Raw genomic sequence first — 17,255 nt, forward strand, 5'->3', positions numbered from 1 at the left:
CTAATGCACTTACTTGTATTGCCCTAATTAAGTGAATACTAAAATTGACCTTTTGATGATTAAAAATAACTCACAATTGGTTATTTGAAGTACTGAGTTCTCAATAAATGTGATCATATAGCATAATAGCATGTATTCTTCATCTGCTCCTTGCTTGCACAATTGTGGGGGGTTGACCCTGGCCAGTAGCTAAGCCCCATGCAGCTGCTCACTCACTTCCCCCAGTGTCCCTTGTCAGGACAGGAGAGAGGAAGAGCAAAAGCAAGAGAATTCATGGGTTGAGCTTAAGGTAGCTTGAGTGAAACAAATAAAAAAAACAAAACACCAACAAACCAGATCCCCCAGCAACGCAATCACTCACCACCTCCCACAAGCAGACTGCCCAGCTAGTCTCCCAGCAATGGCCACCTGCCCAAACACTCCTTCCCCTCAATTTTTATTAATAAGTATGACATTATATAGCATGAAATATCCCTTGGCCAGTTTGGGTGAGCTGTCCAGGTTGTGTCACCTCCCAGCTTACTGTCCACCACGACCCGGTTGCTGGGTAGCAGAGTTGGGGTAAAAAGAGAGATCCTCGATGCTCCACAAGTACCACTTAGCAGTAGGAAAGACTGGTGTTACCAATGTTTAGTGACAAATCCCAAAACACAGCGCTGCACAGGCTGCTGTGAAGAAAATTAATTCCATGCAAGCCAGACCCAGTAGAACAACTTAGTTAGTAGCAAACCAGTATGATTTAACTGGTTAAAAACTGGTTAGTTGGTGTGAAAAGTATAGGTGTAGTTAAGTAAACAGCCTGGTAAGAAGTGACGTAGTCATGTGTTGGAGTCCTGGAAGGAAGAGTTGTTGCTTGTTTCTTTGATAATCCAAATAGCTATTTTAAAGACTCAGATAAAGACATTAAAATAATCTTTGTTTTCACAGGTGCCGAATGCTCCAAACTGTGTTGAGCTGTGTGTTCGGTAGCTTTAAGTAGCATTTGTAATACATGTTAAATTCCTTTGGAAAAACAAAGCCTTTTAAAAAGCATCTACATATGATTAAGCCCAATTTTAAGTATCTGGTTTTGTCAGCTTTACTGCCAAGACATCAGTGTTTTCTCATGTAATTCAGTTCTTTACTGCATTGTTTTTAGGAGAAATGTTACTGAAGTTGGGAAGACTGAAAGAAGCCGGTGAAGTATACAAAGAGTTAATTGAGCGCAATGCAGAAAACTGGTATTATTATGAAGGCTTGGAAAAGGCCCTACAACCTAGTAAGTTAAGATACACAGATACATTGAAAATACGTATTATATGTGATATAGTTCAAACTCCTGTTTGATCTGTTACTGTTTTAGATTGAAAAGCAGAAAGCTATGTCCTTTCTAATCTTGAATATGATATAGTTGTGTTTATCCATTTAAAAAATGTTCACTGACAACTTGCATGCATGAAAATACCAACAGCAAGTCTTTCCCTTCTCGGAGCTAAAGGTGGTATTTCCTAATGTGCTTACATGAAGAACGTTTCCTTGCCACATGTGAACTTGGAAACCAAATTGCAATTCATTCCTGTCTTAGTAGTTTTTCATCAGACTGCTATTGTACACCACAACATAAAATTGTCATTCTGAAACTTGTTTAGGTGGCGCCTCTTTCTACAGGCATGTAGAGAAATACTCAAATATCTGTTTCAGATGGCCTTGTAAAGATAGGTTATCTGAAAAAAAAAAATAGCTTTAAGCTGACTGTTATTTGGAGGAAAAGGTGATTAAATGTGATAAAATCTTTGTTATTCCAATGCCAGTTCACACTACTGCTGTTCTGTCTTTCCAGGAAAATAGCTAGTGACTTTTTTTTTTTAAATTGCCGTATTGTAACAATTTATACTACAAGTGTTGTGCCGTTGTAACTTTCCCAAGTGTTTACACAGGAATGGTTTCCTTGTATTTCACTGTTCACTAATTAGTGGAAGTTTTATTGGAGTTATTCTGATGACATCATAAATCATAAGCCCACAAGGATATTATTTGTAGATATTATAGCTGCATTGTATTTCTTAACCAGCTTCTTTCTAGGCTGTTTTACGGTTTGTTTCCATAAGCTCTGGGAATATGGCTTGTCATTGGGAAGTGAAAATGATGGCATTTGTTACATTTATACAGAGAGTAACGTTGCCCCTTGAATGGTTTTCTTAGTGTATCCATAGAGTTGAAGATGGTGATTATTGTCTCAGAAAATAAATTACCCAAGGACTTGATTATTCTGTTTGATATAACAAATGTTAATGAAAATGTGTAGTTCTTATCAAACAACCAGTCTAGTAGTTTATTTGACATTTGAAATCCTATGTAGATTAAAATTGTACTAATTTATAAAACTAATAATGCTACTTTATTTTTTAGGTGGTCTTAGGACTATTTCCTCCCCCATGGTAAGTTCTGGAGCTCCAACTTGTGACTTCAATTAGGGCTTTTATATGCTTTAGTTCCAATCCAAACATTATTTTAGTATAACTCTTAGAACTGTACGTCTCGTGGAGCCACTGGGTAACATATTCCCCCCCCCTTCCCCAACATCTGAGCTCAGTGACAAGATAAATTGTTCTTCTTATGAAATTGAACCAGACATATTTATTAAATATATGTTGTGTCATAGTCTTGATCTGTACATTCAGTTTTATTTAAATTGCTTGATCAATTTAAAAATATTTAAGCAAAATTGGTCTTATGTGAAAATGGCATTTCAAAGCAACAGATTAGTTTTATTTAAGTTCTAACCACATTGGAGCTCCAAAGCATATTATGGGGGAAAGGGGAGGAGTGGGAAGAAACAAATTAACAGAAATAAAGCTACTTAAACCTTAAAGTATAAAAAGTTCTGGTGCTCAGTATTTACACTGGCAGTGTCGTGCCATGTTTTTGCTGCCACCAGAGGACCTATAATAAAAGCATGCTTGTATAGTATGCTGTTTGTATGTCTATGATTTAGAAACACAGTATGTTTTTCTGGATGCTTTAAGTATGTCTGAAACAGATGCATAGTGAAAAACAGTTAATTGAAGCTATGAATGTCAAACTGTTGTTTGAATGGGTCTGCACAGCATGTAACTGAAAGAAACCAAACTCTAGTACTCTGATTGAATGTGCAAGGTAATTACTCTGTTTGCAGTTTACCTTTACAGTGATTAATGCTGGTAGTTGTGTATTGTACATACAGTTTGTTTTCAATACAGTTTCACACAGTAATGTTTATGATTAACAGGAAAAAATAGCTTGAAATGGTTTAATTGTTTCAAATCAAAACCGTTTAAGAACTCTAGCTAAATTAATTCTCAACACTTCAACATTTAGAAGAACAGATTTTTATCTCTGTTACTTATGTCTATTATATTTACTGATAATAGGCACTTTAGAAGAGAGGCTTCAGATTTATGAAGAAGTTAGTAAAAGACATCCCAGAGCAGTTTCACCTAGAAGATTACCTTTAAACTTTGTTTCAGGTAACAAGTTGCATATCTCTTCTGTAATACTTTATTTGATTTTTTTTTAAGTTTTCATCAGGCTATTGGACGTGCATTTAATATCTATTTGTACATGTATATAAATTAAACCTGGGTATTTCTCTTGCAATAGAATTGTTTGTTATGTTTTAGGAGTTCACAGAAAAAGCTCATATGCTCTAATATGGTGATACAAGCTATGTATTGATAAAACTACAGACCAGAATAGTATATAGATTGTAGGAATTCTTGTATATAACTTTTCTGCATCATGCAAGTTAAGAATCATAAGTTAAAAAGTAGAGGGTAATAGTACACTTTAATTCAAGGTATAGGGATGTGTGTATATACATCCCCCACACCTTTAATATACTTATAAACTAACTTACATTTTTCAGCATTTATAAATAATATAAATTATGCATAGGACTAATAAATTTCCTTACAATTTTTATACTGGTGATGTAGCAAAAAGCGCCAAATCCTTTTGTGACTCTGAATACCTTACTGGGTGTACAACATTTTGTTGTAGAACCATTAGAACTTAAATCTTCAACATGAACTAACTTCGTGCTGGTAATTTAATAAGAATAGGAACAAAAGCAGGTCTGCAGTGTTATATAGCACAAATTATTTTACTTTTCATTCTATAGCTAAATTCTTTCAGTGACTCTATCCTTTCAAAAGTTGTATTGAAATACAGTGCGCAAATATTCTCGGTTCTGGAGAGAATATGTACATACTGTTTAAAACAAAGTGATGATCTTCCAAAATAAAAGGAAGGAGGTTAAATGAAATTATAAATCCCATAAAAATATATACTTGGTATGTAGCTAACTGCTGCAGCTCCAGTAGAAGACTTTTGGAAAGAAATATAAAGTATATAAGGTAAAAATTACATGGTAACTAGATACATTGGGAATTTGCAGCTGAACTTAGGTATCTGTTTATGCTTTCAATTTCCTGAAGGTTAATTTTCAGTTTAGCTCATTTACTGAGTGCTGCATATGTGTACATTTAAATGCTACAGAGCATAGCTAGTCTACTGTTCTGTTTTTGCTCAGGAGTCTGTGCCTACACCTTTCCTGTGTAAAATAGCAAGTTTTTTAATTGCTTCATAAGAGATTTAGACCTGAAGTTAACACTTGTGCCTTACTTAGCCCCAGATACTTCAATTTCTTTGAAGGGCGAACTTTAAGCCGGTTCAGCTGGATTTGAAATGCTAGATGACAAGTAATTGCAAGTAATTGTTTTTCTTCTGTAATAAAATTGGTTATGGTAATACATAGCAAACAAAGAAATAACCTGCAAAACACTTTTCCCTGTTTTTATTAATAGTGTGTTTTGCTGTTGACTTCATTTTTTCACTGTATGTTTTGCACTATGTTACCTTATCACATCTGACAGTGTAGTTCCACAGGTAATGTTCGTTTAAATAGAAAAATGTTTTGTAATAAGGATTAATTGTTCCTGCTATAGCAATACTCCAAATGAAAACAAAATTCATTATTAAATCATTCCAGAAAAAAAAAACCTCTCAGTAGATTACTTCATGCAGTGTTTCATAACAAATAAGAATTTTCCTAAATTAAAACTTGTGTTTCTATTAATCTATTAAACCTGTGTCAATCATGACAATCATGAATGCATGAGTGGTTTTGATTCCATAGAAGTTAATCTGCTAGGTTTACATCTATTTACTATTTTCTTGTGTGTATAAGTATAGCAGGTGAGGCATCCTGTTGGCAAAAGTTAATGGTGAATGTGAAGGTGTAGAAACAAACTTTTTTGCTGAAAGGTATTTTCAAATTTCAAGAGGATAGGATTTTTGGTTAAATGAGGCTGCTGGTTCCAATGTGGTCGCTGACCAATTGCTTGCAACCAACACTGGATGAGTCAGAATTGGCTTAAAATACTTTGAAGTGCAGGCTTGTACTAAAAGGGCAGCCCTTCCCAGACCTTGCCATGCATTGCATCTTAATGACCTTGTATTTGACACAAATCAGCTTCTTGATCCAGCTGAAAACCACCTTTATGGAGAAAGGCTGTTACAATTAATTTCCAGTTTTAGATTTATTTATGCTGCTGTGGATTCACTGTTTCTGAGGTCAGGTCTTCTCTGTGCACCAGAGACTAAATTTTGAGCTTGACTTCATGTCGTAGGGGGGTGCCTAGTTGTATGGTTTACGTATTTCAGACTTTGCTTTAAAGCTGTTCTGCTTTCTAAAAAATAAATATGTATGTAATGGAAACTTGAATCTTGCTTTCCTAAATTCTGAAATAAAATTATATAAATTAGAATAATTCAACAGAAGACACTGAGAAACTGAGACTGGTAATTTTTTTTGTCATATAGGTGAGTTTCCTGCAGTGCAAGAAAACAAGTTTTAATTAATCCGTCTGTAATAAAAGATGTGTTTATAGTCCAGATATGGATCCCCATCCACAGGTAGTAGTAGTTTCTATGTACAGCAGTTTGGTTTAGTACAGCTAAGGAAGAACATGAGGTACTTTTATTAGTCTCAGTAACAGTGCTGATAATAGTAAGTATAGGGAAATTAAGAACTGGTGGAAATACCTGAGAAAGAATGTTATATACAAAGCAATAGTATCTTCATTTTCTGAATATTTATACAACACTGTTAATCAAATTTATTAATGCATTTTCTTAATGAATTGGAGTTTTTCAACAGTTTTATGTGTATATGTTAGCATTATGTGAAGTGTACTATGTCCTTGTTCAAAGGTTTAGAGAAGTCCACAATAGAGTAGGCAGTGAAGTGTGGCAACTTCATCCCTATACAAAGCAAACAAAACCAATAAATTTTTTTTAAAAAGAATAATAAATTGAAACAATGGAAAGCAATGACTTTTTATCATAGGAATAAAAACATGGAAGCCAGCATGTTTTGCTGACTGAATATCTACTCTTCAAAGTCCTGCTTTTTTCTTTAAATGTCATTTCTCAGAAAGGTAGCATACTGCAAGTACTGTGACTTTTACCGGAAAACATGATTAAATCACACTTTTAGCTTTCTGCCAGTATATTTTGATAAAGATGATTCTGATATGGTGCTTAACCTTCTGAAACCCAGTCTTCTATTCTGTTTCTGATTCCAGAAACAATCATATTATCATCAGAAGTCATGTCCTACTCAAAAAAAAAAAAAAAAATAGGACTAGAAGAGAGGTAGAGAGTTCATTTCATCCATCCTTCTTCCTCAAAGCAGGATAATTTATATCTGCACTATTCCTAACACATATTTATCTAACTTAATCATAAAAACTTCCAATGATGGAGATCTCCAAGGTAATCCATTCAAGTGCTTAGTTATTCTTACCATTATAATTTTTTCCAATGTTTGTTTAAATAGCCCTTGCTACATACTCTGTAGTAGCATACTCTTAATACTTTCTCTTTTTAATAGCTTTTACAGGTTTGAAGACTGTTACTATGTCTTCATCAGCGGTCTCTTAAGCACTAGCAATTTAAGCATTTTACTCTGATCTTTTTTTAATCCAGAGCATATTAGCATTTTATTATAGAATAACAGGAAAGATGAAAACCATTGATCGCAGTTTCTCAGTTACTCTATTACCCGGAGTTGCACAGCGATTAGTGCTTATATTTCTACAGCACTTGTAATCACTGACATATAACCAAATGCACTTCTGTTTCTAGGTGAAAAATTTAGAGAACTAATGGATAAGTTCCTGAGGGTTAACTTCAGTAAAGGCTGCCCACCCTTGTTTACCACTTTGAAATCTTTATATTACAATCCAGAAAAGGTAAAATTTAGTATTTATTTGGTTTTAATGAAGTCTTCTATATTGACTTTCTAATAGATTCTCTAACTGGTTTTGTATAGATTTTTCTTGTAACTTACCAATAACTGGTGTTGAACATTTTTTCTCAATGTGCTATTTTGTCCTATGTGAATGGTCACTTGATGATGCTTAATATGTATTAAACTTCACTTCTATAGACAGTTGGTGTCAAAATATTTGAAGTTGGATTGGTGCAGAATGCACTGACGTTTTTGAAAAATCAAAAATAACCAATAACCAGTAACTTTATTTTTGTGTACTTTGAGTGCAAGTGTGTCAGGATTCTTTCAGCTTATGGTTTATGATGTCACCAGAAGTCATGATTTTAAAATATCACACAGATGGCTATTGTTCTACATGTATTTCTGAATTGCATGAATACATTATTTACCACAAAAGTTTGTTTCTTGTTTCAGTCTTTGCCTGAAACTTCAGTGTTTAATTTTTGCACTTCTAAACTCACCCAGTTTTGGCAAAATTGCGTCACATAAGAACTATTGTTTCAAATGTAGTTCTTTGTTCCAAGTTTGTCAGTAAGGTATAGTAAAAATAAATTTTCAAACTAAAGCATGATACTAGACTGTGTAGAAAATGGAAGATCAGAGATCAGTCCATTCTGGTGTTGCTATCTTTGTAGCAAAGAATAAAAACTTTGGGAATCCATTCGTGAGTAGGTAAGAAGAGTTTTTGTAGCTGGAAAAACCCTAAATACATGGCACAGCTATTTAACCAGCATTTAACCAGTCCTTTAACTGGATTAAAATGGTTCTTCTTTCAAAGAACCTCTTTCCTAGTTGTCTGAACATGAAATTTTCAATACCCTTCTGTTTGGAGAATGTATTCTCTACTGTGTCTTCATCGTTGACATAATTTTAGTAAATTCTGGTATCGTGTATAGCACAAGCTTTTCTACAGTGCCTACTGCTAATGCATACTTTCCAATGTGAGCTTTTGAAACTGGATTGACATTTTTAAAATTCCAGTAGACTGAGTAACTAGACAGACGGTCAGTACTGTGGAAGTTTTACCTCTGCTATTTGAAATACGAAAATCCAGAAGTTAAAAGATAAAACAATCTTTTCACAAGCCAAATGAGTTTTGGCACTTCATCTTTTTTACCGAAAAACAATTAGGACTGCCCCAAAACACGATAGACTTATCCAGAAAGATACCTTGTTGCTAGTTATCTTCGCTGTATCAAATCAGTGCTGCTCAGAACTGCCGCTTAATACTAAAAAGTAATCAAAATTAAAATCCAGAGCCTCACAACGTTCAAAGATGCTTGGTTTAGTTTGCACTGTTAACTTCTGCAAAGGATTTTCCTCTTCTTTCTTGTCCTTATCTTCCTGAGAGACGGTCTCTTTCACATTTTGCTTGGTTGGGTTTTCATGTAACTATAGTGTAGTAGAAGGATATTTGAAACTAAGAGAAATTTCAGTTTCAGTCTCTGACAGTTAATATTAGAATTGATAGAATTTAGGGGTTAGGTGGCAGAAAATTGTGGCAAACTAATGTGTGCTCCACCTTTCAGGAAAATGTTACACTTTGGTATCTAACTTGTCTAAATTGGTGCTTAGTGCTAGCTTCTCACATAAATTACTGGTATATTTTGACTGAAAAGAGAAATAACTAGTCAGGATCATGTTATGTGTACTAAAAAATACCTAGGAAACTACTGAATTATCTACAAGTTGAGAATGAACAGTTCCCCTTTTATTTCTTTGGAAACAGGTGTAATTTGGTGTAGTCAATTGCAGTTGTATTATGAAGTGGTATAAATATGCCTATTTTATGAAGAGTTGGTTTTTAAGCCCAGAGAGTTCCTTCTTTCTAGAAGTGCAGGTGGGTCCAGGATCTTTCATAAACCATGGCTTTAGGAAAAGGTGAAATAAGCAATATTTGTATTAATAGAAGTTTTCTATTTATATGTACTTAACTCAGACAAAAAAACAGTGCTGCACTATTTTATTGTAGGAAAAGAAAATGTAAATTAATTCAATACCTATATGAATACAGAGGGATAGTGGGGAAAAATGGACCTTTACTTGCTCAGAGAAGATGGGGGTTAAATTTCCTAGTAAGTATTTCTTAATACTTTGATGTTAAGAGCACCTTTTATGCCAGAATGGGGAGACCAAAAGGTAATGTAAAAAGTAGCTGATTCTAGAAGAAAAATATTGATGTCTCCACTCTGTTTGGAGAGGGGAAGGGAAAAAAAGTGGTTGTATAGAAAGTAAACATTTGTCAGATGTTCAGGAAAATGTTTGTTATCCAATCACTGTAAGTTGGTGCTTCATACTAAATGCTTTAAATAAAAATTGCTGGTATATTTTGATTTTCAAAACCAGATTCTAGTCTACTAACATTAGTTAGCGGTTTTGGGTGAAATCTAGCTTCAGGTACATGGAGCTGCAAAACTCTGGGACTTGTCCAGATGAAAGTGAAGACTCTCCAGGAAGGTTTTAGAAACTCTTCGGTACTTATGCTGCTTAGGCTCCAAATACCAAGGTTATAGGTTGGAAGTTATGTTTTGTGTTTCAATACAGACAATGTTGTGATAAAGATCTGAACCTGATTTGCTGTACTTGTGGAAGTTGTAGAAATAAAATCAAAGTAAGTTGAGAGAAATTCTGATTTTTATTTTTTTTTGGTCTATTTAAGGAGTTAAAGTTTAGCTGTGTTTTTGTGATGATTAACAGTGTTTTGGTATGTTAGCATTGACTTGATCAAAGATCCTTTAAGCAATTAAAAAGTTTAAAGGTAAATTCCTCAACTGAGTAGTCATATCCACCTGGAGTAACTTTTAATTTGCACATTGGCCAAACATTACATTTAATTTTTTTTCAGCTATGCTCATTTTTGTTCTGAGAACTGTTTGACAAAATCCCTCTCTGGTACTAATTTTTACATACTTGTTATACTCAGTTGTTTTGGGGAGACTAGAAATGTGTCTGATATTTGAAGATGTGATTCTTAAGGTTTTGTGCTGTTATACTAGCCTGATAGGTAGCTGTTCTTGCCCCCTAGACTGTGGGGAGATATAAGTAGTAGAGACTGAAGGATGAGAAGCTTGAAGAAATGGAGCTAACAATTGTCTCTTTGCCTAGAAACTGTACTGTCATTTAATCTTGATCAAATGTATTGTACTGTGGATAGAGCTTTTGATTATTAAATTTTGATTATTAAAATGCTGTATCATTAAAAAAATAATCATGCCAGCTGTTCAGTACTCATGAGAGTACACTTTCATACCATGCAGTAGTATAAAATCACTCTAATATTGAAATAAGAAAAAAAGGGGTGTTGAATTACAGGAGGAAATATTGGACAAAGGCCAACTGAAAAGGAGATGTTTGGTTTTATCATTTTTCTATAATACTGGGAAATTATTTTTCTACAGGTAATCTACAAGTTCTTTCTCAAGTGATAATTGTTGTTATGCTCCCTGTTTGCAGATACCAAAGGCATGCACTAATGGCTTCCTAACTTGCTACTTTGGTACACAGCCAGATTCTGTGTCTTTCCAACTGCAGAAGAGATCAGTTAGAGGGTGATAGATACTGTCAGACTATTACTGTATTTTCTAGAGTGTCTCATTAAAAACAAGTTTTTAATACTATATAGAGTATGTTCAGTGGTGTATCATTGCTGATACTCAGTCATAGATCACTTGTTACCTACAACCTATTAGAGAAATCATTTGATAAAACACTCTCTTGATGGCTTTGTTCTTATTTTAAAAAAATATTTAATCAGTAAGAATAATGTTCATCACTGTATGTGTGTTTTTCAAATGACTCTTGAAGTAGCCACTGTATGTTGTGAAGAAATTGACCACATCTTCCTTCTATTCATTATATGGGAGCCTCTAGGGAATGCTGTAAGTATAGACTGGGGCTTGTTAAATGTGAAAACTCTTGGTCATGATGAAGTAGTATAAAGTGAATGTGGTTACATTAAAAGACAAAGCTCACAAATGTAAAAAGTACTGTACCAGGTTCTAGTTGCCTATGAGTGTTGGAGAAAGGAAAGGAAATGACTGGTCTGAACAAGAGTTGAGACCTTCCTGTGTGGATTACTGGTGTTAAGGAGGAAACCTGCATTCTGAGCTCAGTATTTATTTTTCTCAGCTGATGTTGTAATGTCTTGTAAGGACAGTGTGTTTGACTCGATGTGCCAAGTAGCTAACTACGAGTTGCTGAAACATCTAGCAGACTTAAGTACTGCTTAGAGGAACTCTTCTCGTATGGAACAAGTGCAGGGAAATATCTTTTACATGTAGCAAAACAGTCACAAGTAAAATGCAAAAAGAAGTCGTCTTATCTCTTGAGGAATATTAAAATTTAGGACAATTAAAATTCACCCACTTTCCTGCATAAGTTGTTACTGTAGCTGTGTGTGTTGGACTGAGTTGATAGTGATTTCATTAGTGTGTGTGTGTTAAAGCATGATTTTACTGAAATATGGATAAAAGAAGAATATTCTTGATGTTTTTGTGGTGTTTTTAGGTAGTTGCTGTCTGTCATCCAGAAACAACTTCCTGTTTTCTGTCAAAAATAGAAAATTCAGTCTTCAGAAGAACATGCTCTAATCTACACGAATAAAATTTTAATTGGTCATTACATTAATGTGTGGCTGCTAATTTGAAGGAAGAAATGAAGATGGGGAAAATATGAGTATAGACTAGAGCTATTTCTGTAACTTGTTGAATATTGTTTCATGTATTAAAACAAATGCCAGCAACTTCAGGGGAGGTTCAGATTGGATATTAGGAAAAATTTTTACAATGAAAGGTTTATTAAGCATTGGAATGGGCTGCCCAGGGAAGTGGTTGAGGCACCATCCCTGGAGGTATTCAAAAGAGAGGTTGACACAGTGCTTAGAGACATGGTTTAGTGATAGGTTGTGGGGTTTTTTTGGTGGTGTGTTTTGTGTTTTTTTTTTAATCAGAGTTAGGTTGATGGTTGGACTAGATGATCTTAAAGGTCCCTTCCAACCTAGAGAATTCTATGATTCTAACTTCTGGTTGTCGTCTTCACAAATATCTGATTTTAAAATAGCTTTTAGAATATGGGAGTATTACAGAGATTTCACAGTAAACATGTGCACCTTGGCTATGAGTCCAGTCACCTTCTCAAATACCAGCCTGTGCCTGTTTGTGCAGTTCTTTAAACACACTCTCAGTTCTGGTTGTTGCTCAAGACACCAAGAGGGAACCTTGTGAATGTCCTGTTGCTCTGCAAAACTCTTAAAGTTCATTCCATGTTTGTTTCTTGGGACTTTTCCCCCCTTGTGATAGAAATTATCCAAATAAAGTTAACAAAATGGAAGAATTCTGGGGGAAGAGTTACCTAGAAAGGGAAGGCACTCTGTGCTAAATGCCGTCATGGTGGATCAATTCCTAGAATTTCTTGCTTCTCCGTTCTCAGACCATTCATACAGGGAAAAACAGGTAATTGTCACAGAATCTGCCTTTTAGAAATGGATTAACTTCAAACACAGGTGGATTACTGCAGACTTGCCTTAGTATTAGGTTAAATGTGAGTACATGCATGGTTCACCACGTGTCAAGTGAAGCATCTGTAACTGCTGCTTCAGGGTTGACACTTTCCAAAAGAGCAGGTTGTTTATTCAAGAGTGAAATGGAGTTAAGCCAAGGATGCTGTCTTTTTATAAGAAGGGATCTAATCATTGTTTCAGTATAGTCCTACATCCATCATTCTTGATTTTGGAGCTCTCTAAGCAGCACATATGGCATCCCTGTTTATTTCTGCGTTGTTCCACGGTGCAAATTCTAATAGACAATGTAATAGTTGTGCATTTGGTGTTTTGTCAATGATCATCTGCTTGTAGCCTCAAGCAAAGAGAAAGAGCTGTATAAAGAATACTTCGAGCTTCCTAGAAATCAGCAGTCAGTTGGCCAAGCTGTTGATGTGGCTGTTCACTGAAGCTGAGTTTGCCCTCATCTAGTTGGCAAATTAAAATTGGAGGAAGAGATACTGATTAAAGTTTCTAGTAAAGTCATAATTGTGTCCAGGTTATTTCTCAGGTCAGATGGCTCATGTTCAACTTGAGTACCTGCCTGCTGATGGAAACAGTTTGGTCCAGCAACATCCTTCTGATGTTTGTAATGTTATGCAGCAGGGACTACTGGTAGAACAGGCTGCCCAGAGAGGTGGTGGAGTCTCTGTCTCTGGAGACATTCAAAACCCACCTGGACATGTTCCTGTGCAACCTGCTTTAGGTGGACCTGCTTTGGCAGGGGGGTTGGACTAGATGATCTCCAGAGGTCCCTTCCAACCCCATATCATTCAGTGATTCTGTAACAGTGGTGGGGTCAGTGTGCTGTGCTCTTCCTCCTGACTTCCTGTGTTAACGCACAATTGTTGGGACGTTTTCAGTGGAGCTGTTGTCTTTAATGCTTGACAAATGCCATATGCTAGGCTTTAAATGAAATGCTGTATTTTGGAGACCAGCACTTAAATTTTTAATGGCTGTTACATATACTCGCTATCCCAAGTACCTATTGCTTTCCTATACCCTACAGTAGCCTTTTACCCTAAAATAGCCTGCTTTGGGAGGTGATAACACAACTTCCATGATCTGTCACCTTCTTTTTGGAGTTCTGATTTGTATAAATTCTGCACCAGAAAAGTTTATGATCTTTGTTGACTCTGTCATTAAATGATAATTTCATTAAATGATTATGATAATTGGCACAGAATTTGTAGGACTCCAGCAGGTGATGCTACTCAGGTAACTGATGTATGAGTGTGTGTTTGTGTCATGCAATTCAGAATGGATTATCTGAAGGCCCTGACTGGTGGACAGAGTGGTTCACATTCCCAGTTGTCCATTCAACCCTCGTCCTTCAGTTGCCAGTTTTGCTAAAAGAACAGCGCAGGTGTTCTGAGTACCACTTTCTGAATCTGTGCAGCTTTAAATTTGTACTCATTTTTGGCTCTCTTAGTATGTTGTCCTATTTAGCTAAAGTGCAGCTGCTCAACAAACCATTTCTGCAGTGGCAATTTCTAAAAGATGGTTGGATTGAACATGTGAAAACTGAAAACACTGGCTGTCCTCACTTGAAAAATCCACCCACGTGATTTAGAAAAAAATCACATGCTTTGAGAGAGGTGCTTGTGTGTAATGGGGCCAATGGTCATAGTGTGTTTTGAAGAACTGCAGTTATTTCTGGAAAAAGTAGTTTCTTTTAAGAATGTTGTTTAAAACATGTACTTGTGATGCTGCTTTAGGGGATTTATTAACTTGATTTTCTTGATCTTGCCATAAAATACTAGACTTCTGCATCATCAGTTCATAATCATACTGTGGAGGTAACTTACATTTTAAACTGCATTTGTTGTTTTTATCACTTTTAACCATGGACTAAGTAGTAAGAATTGTAGGTCACTAAAACAAGTTAATTCTAAGCAAGTGAGATATATGGGAGGATAGCAGGGGAGGCTATAATAAAAAGGCGGCTTCACCCTACATAAGGAAACTTGTGGATTTGTTTCGTGGTTTTTTACTAATAAGATATCCAGCTTTCCTCTAGAACTTTAAAAAGTTATCTAAACAAAACATGGCTTTAAAAAATGAGTATCAGGCAATTTTTTTACTTATGGTTGATACTTCTAAAATAGTATGAAAAATTTCATTTTTGTGCTTTGTGAAGCCACTTTACTGAAATAACCACTTGACTGCTGTGGAAATTAAAGTTTTTGAATTGTGACTCATGTTTTATTTACAAGTTAAGACAACATTTGCAAGAAAAATGTCTCAACACAATATAGTATGTGTACATTAAATACTTAGATATGGGTGTCTTAATCCTTTTTTCTGATATAGGAGACTTACTGTCTGGCTATTAGGCTTTTCCTCTTTTATGCTTTAAGTGTTTTATAGTTCTTATTCTTTGCTTAGTGTTTTTGTCTTTGTAGTTGTCTTATTAGTGAAAAATGGATAGCAGCAAAGTAGCCGTTCGTGAGTTTTCTATAATGCTAAAGCTTTAATTTAAAAAGCCTGCTATATAGCACAGAGACTTACTATATTTTTTTATCAGGTTTCTTTTAATATCTAAATAGCAAGTATACTTGGCTACTTAAATTACATGTATCATGTTGATACAATAATAAAATTCATACCATAGGCACAATACATACTCTGTCAGGAAGAAGCTGTAGTCTTTTTTGCATATTCAAGAAGCAAAAAGTTATGTTTAGGAGTGCCAGTGCATTGGTATGAGTTGTTCTGCAAAGCTGCTGTTCGGGGTGAATGCAGCTGTGGCTTTTGTCAGAATGTTTCTGCTGGAAGCCAATAACCTGAGGTATAAGCAACTGTATGGGATATAGTAACATTCACATTCTGTAAGCTGCTGTCCAGATGTATTAGAAATAACTGTGAACACCTTTATTTCTTATTGTTCCTCACATGAGAGGGATCTTGAAATGCTACCCCCACAGCCTCCCGAGAAAGTTCTCTTTGTTCTTGAGCAATATTCAGAAACACTCTTTGGTTCCCCGTACGTGCTGGTCTCTGTGCCCATTAGATAAAAATCCAAAGAGTGAAGATCTTCAATTAGTCAACATCAAGGTTTGCGTCGATTGTGTTGCAGGTGCCTTGATTCCATTGAAGCTCGACATTAGTGCACATGTGCCCTTTTACTGAGTAACTAAAAACATGGAGACTGTGAGGAAATACTGGATGAGAGAAAATGTCTGGCTGGAAGAGACTTCAGAAACAACAGTTTCCAAAAAAGGTGTAAGACTGTCTACGCAGGAAGGTAGGCTGTCTCCAGTGAAGATCTTTCTTTAACCCTTTCAGGAAAGAAGGTGTTTTCCCTCCTTGATGTGGAAAGGACTTTTAAAGCAAGTTGCAACTGTTATTGTAGGTAGATGCCTTCTGTGACCTATTGGTGGATTACGTAAGGAAGTGAAAAACATTCCACTAGGAATCACTTTTAAGAAGAAATAATGCTGTAAGATCAACCAAGGACACCCTTTTGTTCATTTAAGTTTTAGGAGGTAGTGTCTCTGAGTTAAAATTCCAGGAGGGGGAATCTGGTAAGTGGAGGAAGGAGAACTATGAGGAACTTCATTGTAGGTACTGCCAGGATACGATGCTTCCACTCTAAAAATGGGTAGCATAAAACATGTTGATGGCTGACACTTTGGGTCTCTGAGGTAACATATAAGCCAAGAGCTTACCGATGTAGCAGCTGACTTAAAAAATACTTTCTCAAGAGAGCTTTTTCAGTCTGAGTGATCTACATTGGGAATAACTGCTCCAAGTACTCATCTGAAGACTCAGAAGAAGTGCTCTCAACATCTCTGCCCATAGTTGCTCCTACTGATGCTCTGCTTATATGAAATTATTTGTTTTCTCTTGTGCAGTCCCTAAACTTGTCCAGAACTTCCAAAAAACCAATTGCTCATAAAATAAGTTGTGTGATGTCGTAGTGTGTTGGTTTGCTCCGAACTTGTATTCTTAAGTGTCTTAATATTTTTACTACAAACTTGTTCTGCTGTTATTAACTTACTCCATTTTGTCAACAGTTTTATGACTTGACTTTCCAGTCTTATTTTTACTCCTAATGATCAGGTGCTCCAAAATGAAGAATACTATTTTTCTGAATGTGTTTACATATTGTAAATAATGCAAACTTTGGCAGTTTTCTCATACACTGTGGCTTATATCACATCTCCCGAGTTATTAGTCTTGACACAGTACAATAAAGAGTATTATCCATATTTCATAAACAGCCAGTAAGATGTCAAGGTCAAATTCTGCAGGCATTGAGCATATAGCTCAGGAGTTACAGTTTCAGGGATGTTTATTTTCAGAAGCATTCACTGACCTAGGTGATGTGGAATGCTCAGCATGTTAGAAAATCCGGTTCTCGATGTTTTGAGGCAATAAGGAAATGAAAGCAAAAATCTG

The 17,255-nt window shown here is 35.5% G+C and overlaps 1 protein-coding gene across 1 annotated transcript in view; it reads left to right on the forward strand.

The window, feature by feature from the left end:
- NAA16 (N-alpha-acetyltransferase 16, NatA auxiliary subunit) overlaps positions 1-17,255 on the forward strand; it is a 67,525-nt gene that overhangs the window by 26,974 nt on the left and 23,296 nt on the right. Inside the window, exons 7-9 of the mRNA XM_074167035.1 lie at positions 1,139-1,258; positions 3,390-3,485; positions 7,168-7,274. Of these exons, the coding sequence (XP_074023136.1) occupies positions 1,139-1,258; positions 3,390-3,485; positions 7,168-7,274 (323 nt within the window). The remainder of the gene's footprint in view (positions 1-1,138; positions 1,259-3,389; positions 3,486-7,167; positions 7,275-17,255) is intronic.

Source organism: Numenius arquata, chromosome 1, assembly GCF_964106895.1.
Source record: "Numenius arquata chromosome 1, bNumArq3.hap1.1, whole genome shotgun sequence".
NCBI lineage: Eukaryota > Metazoa > Chordata > Aves > Charadriiformes > Scolopacidae > Numenius > Numenius arquata.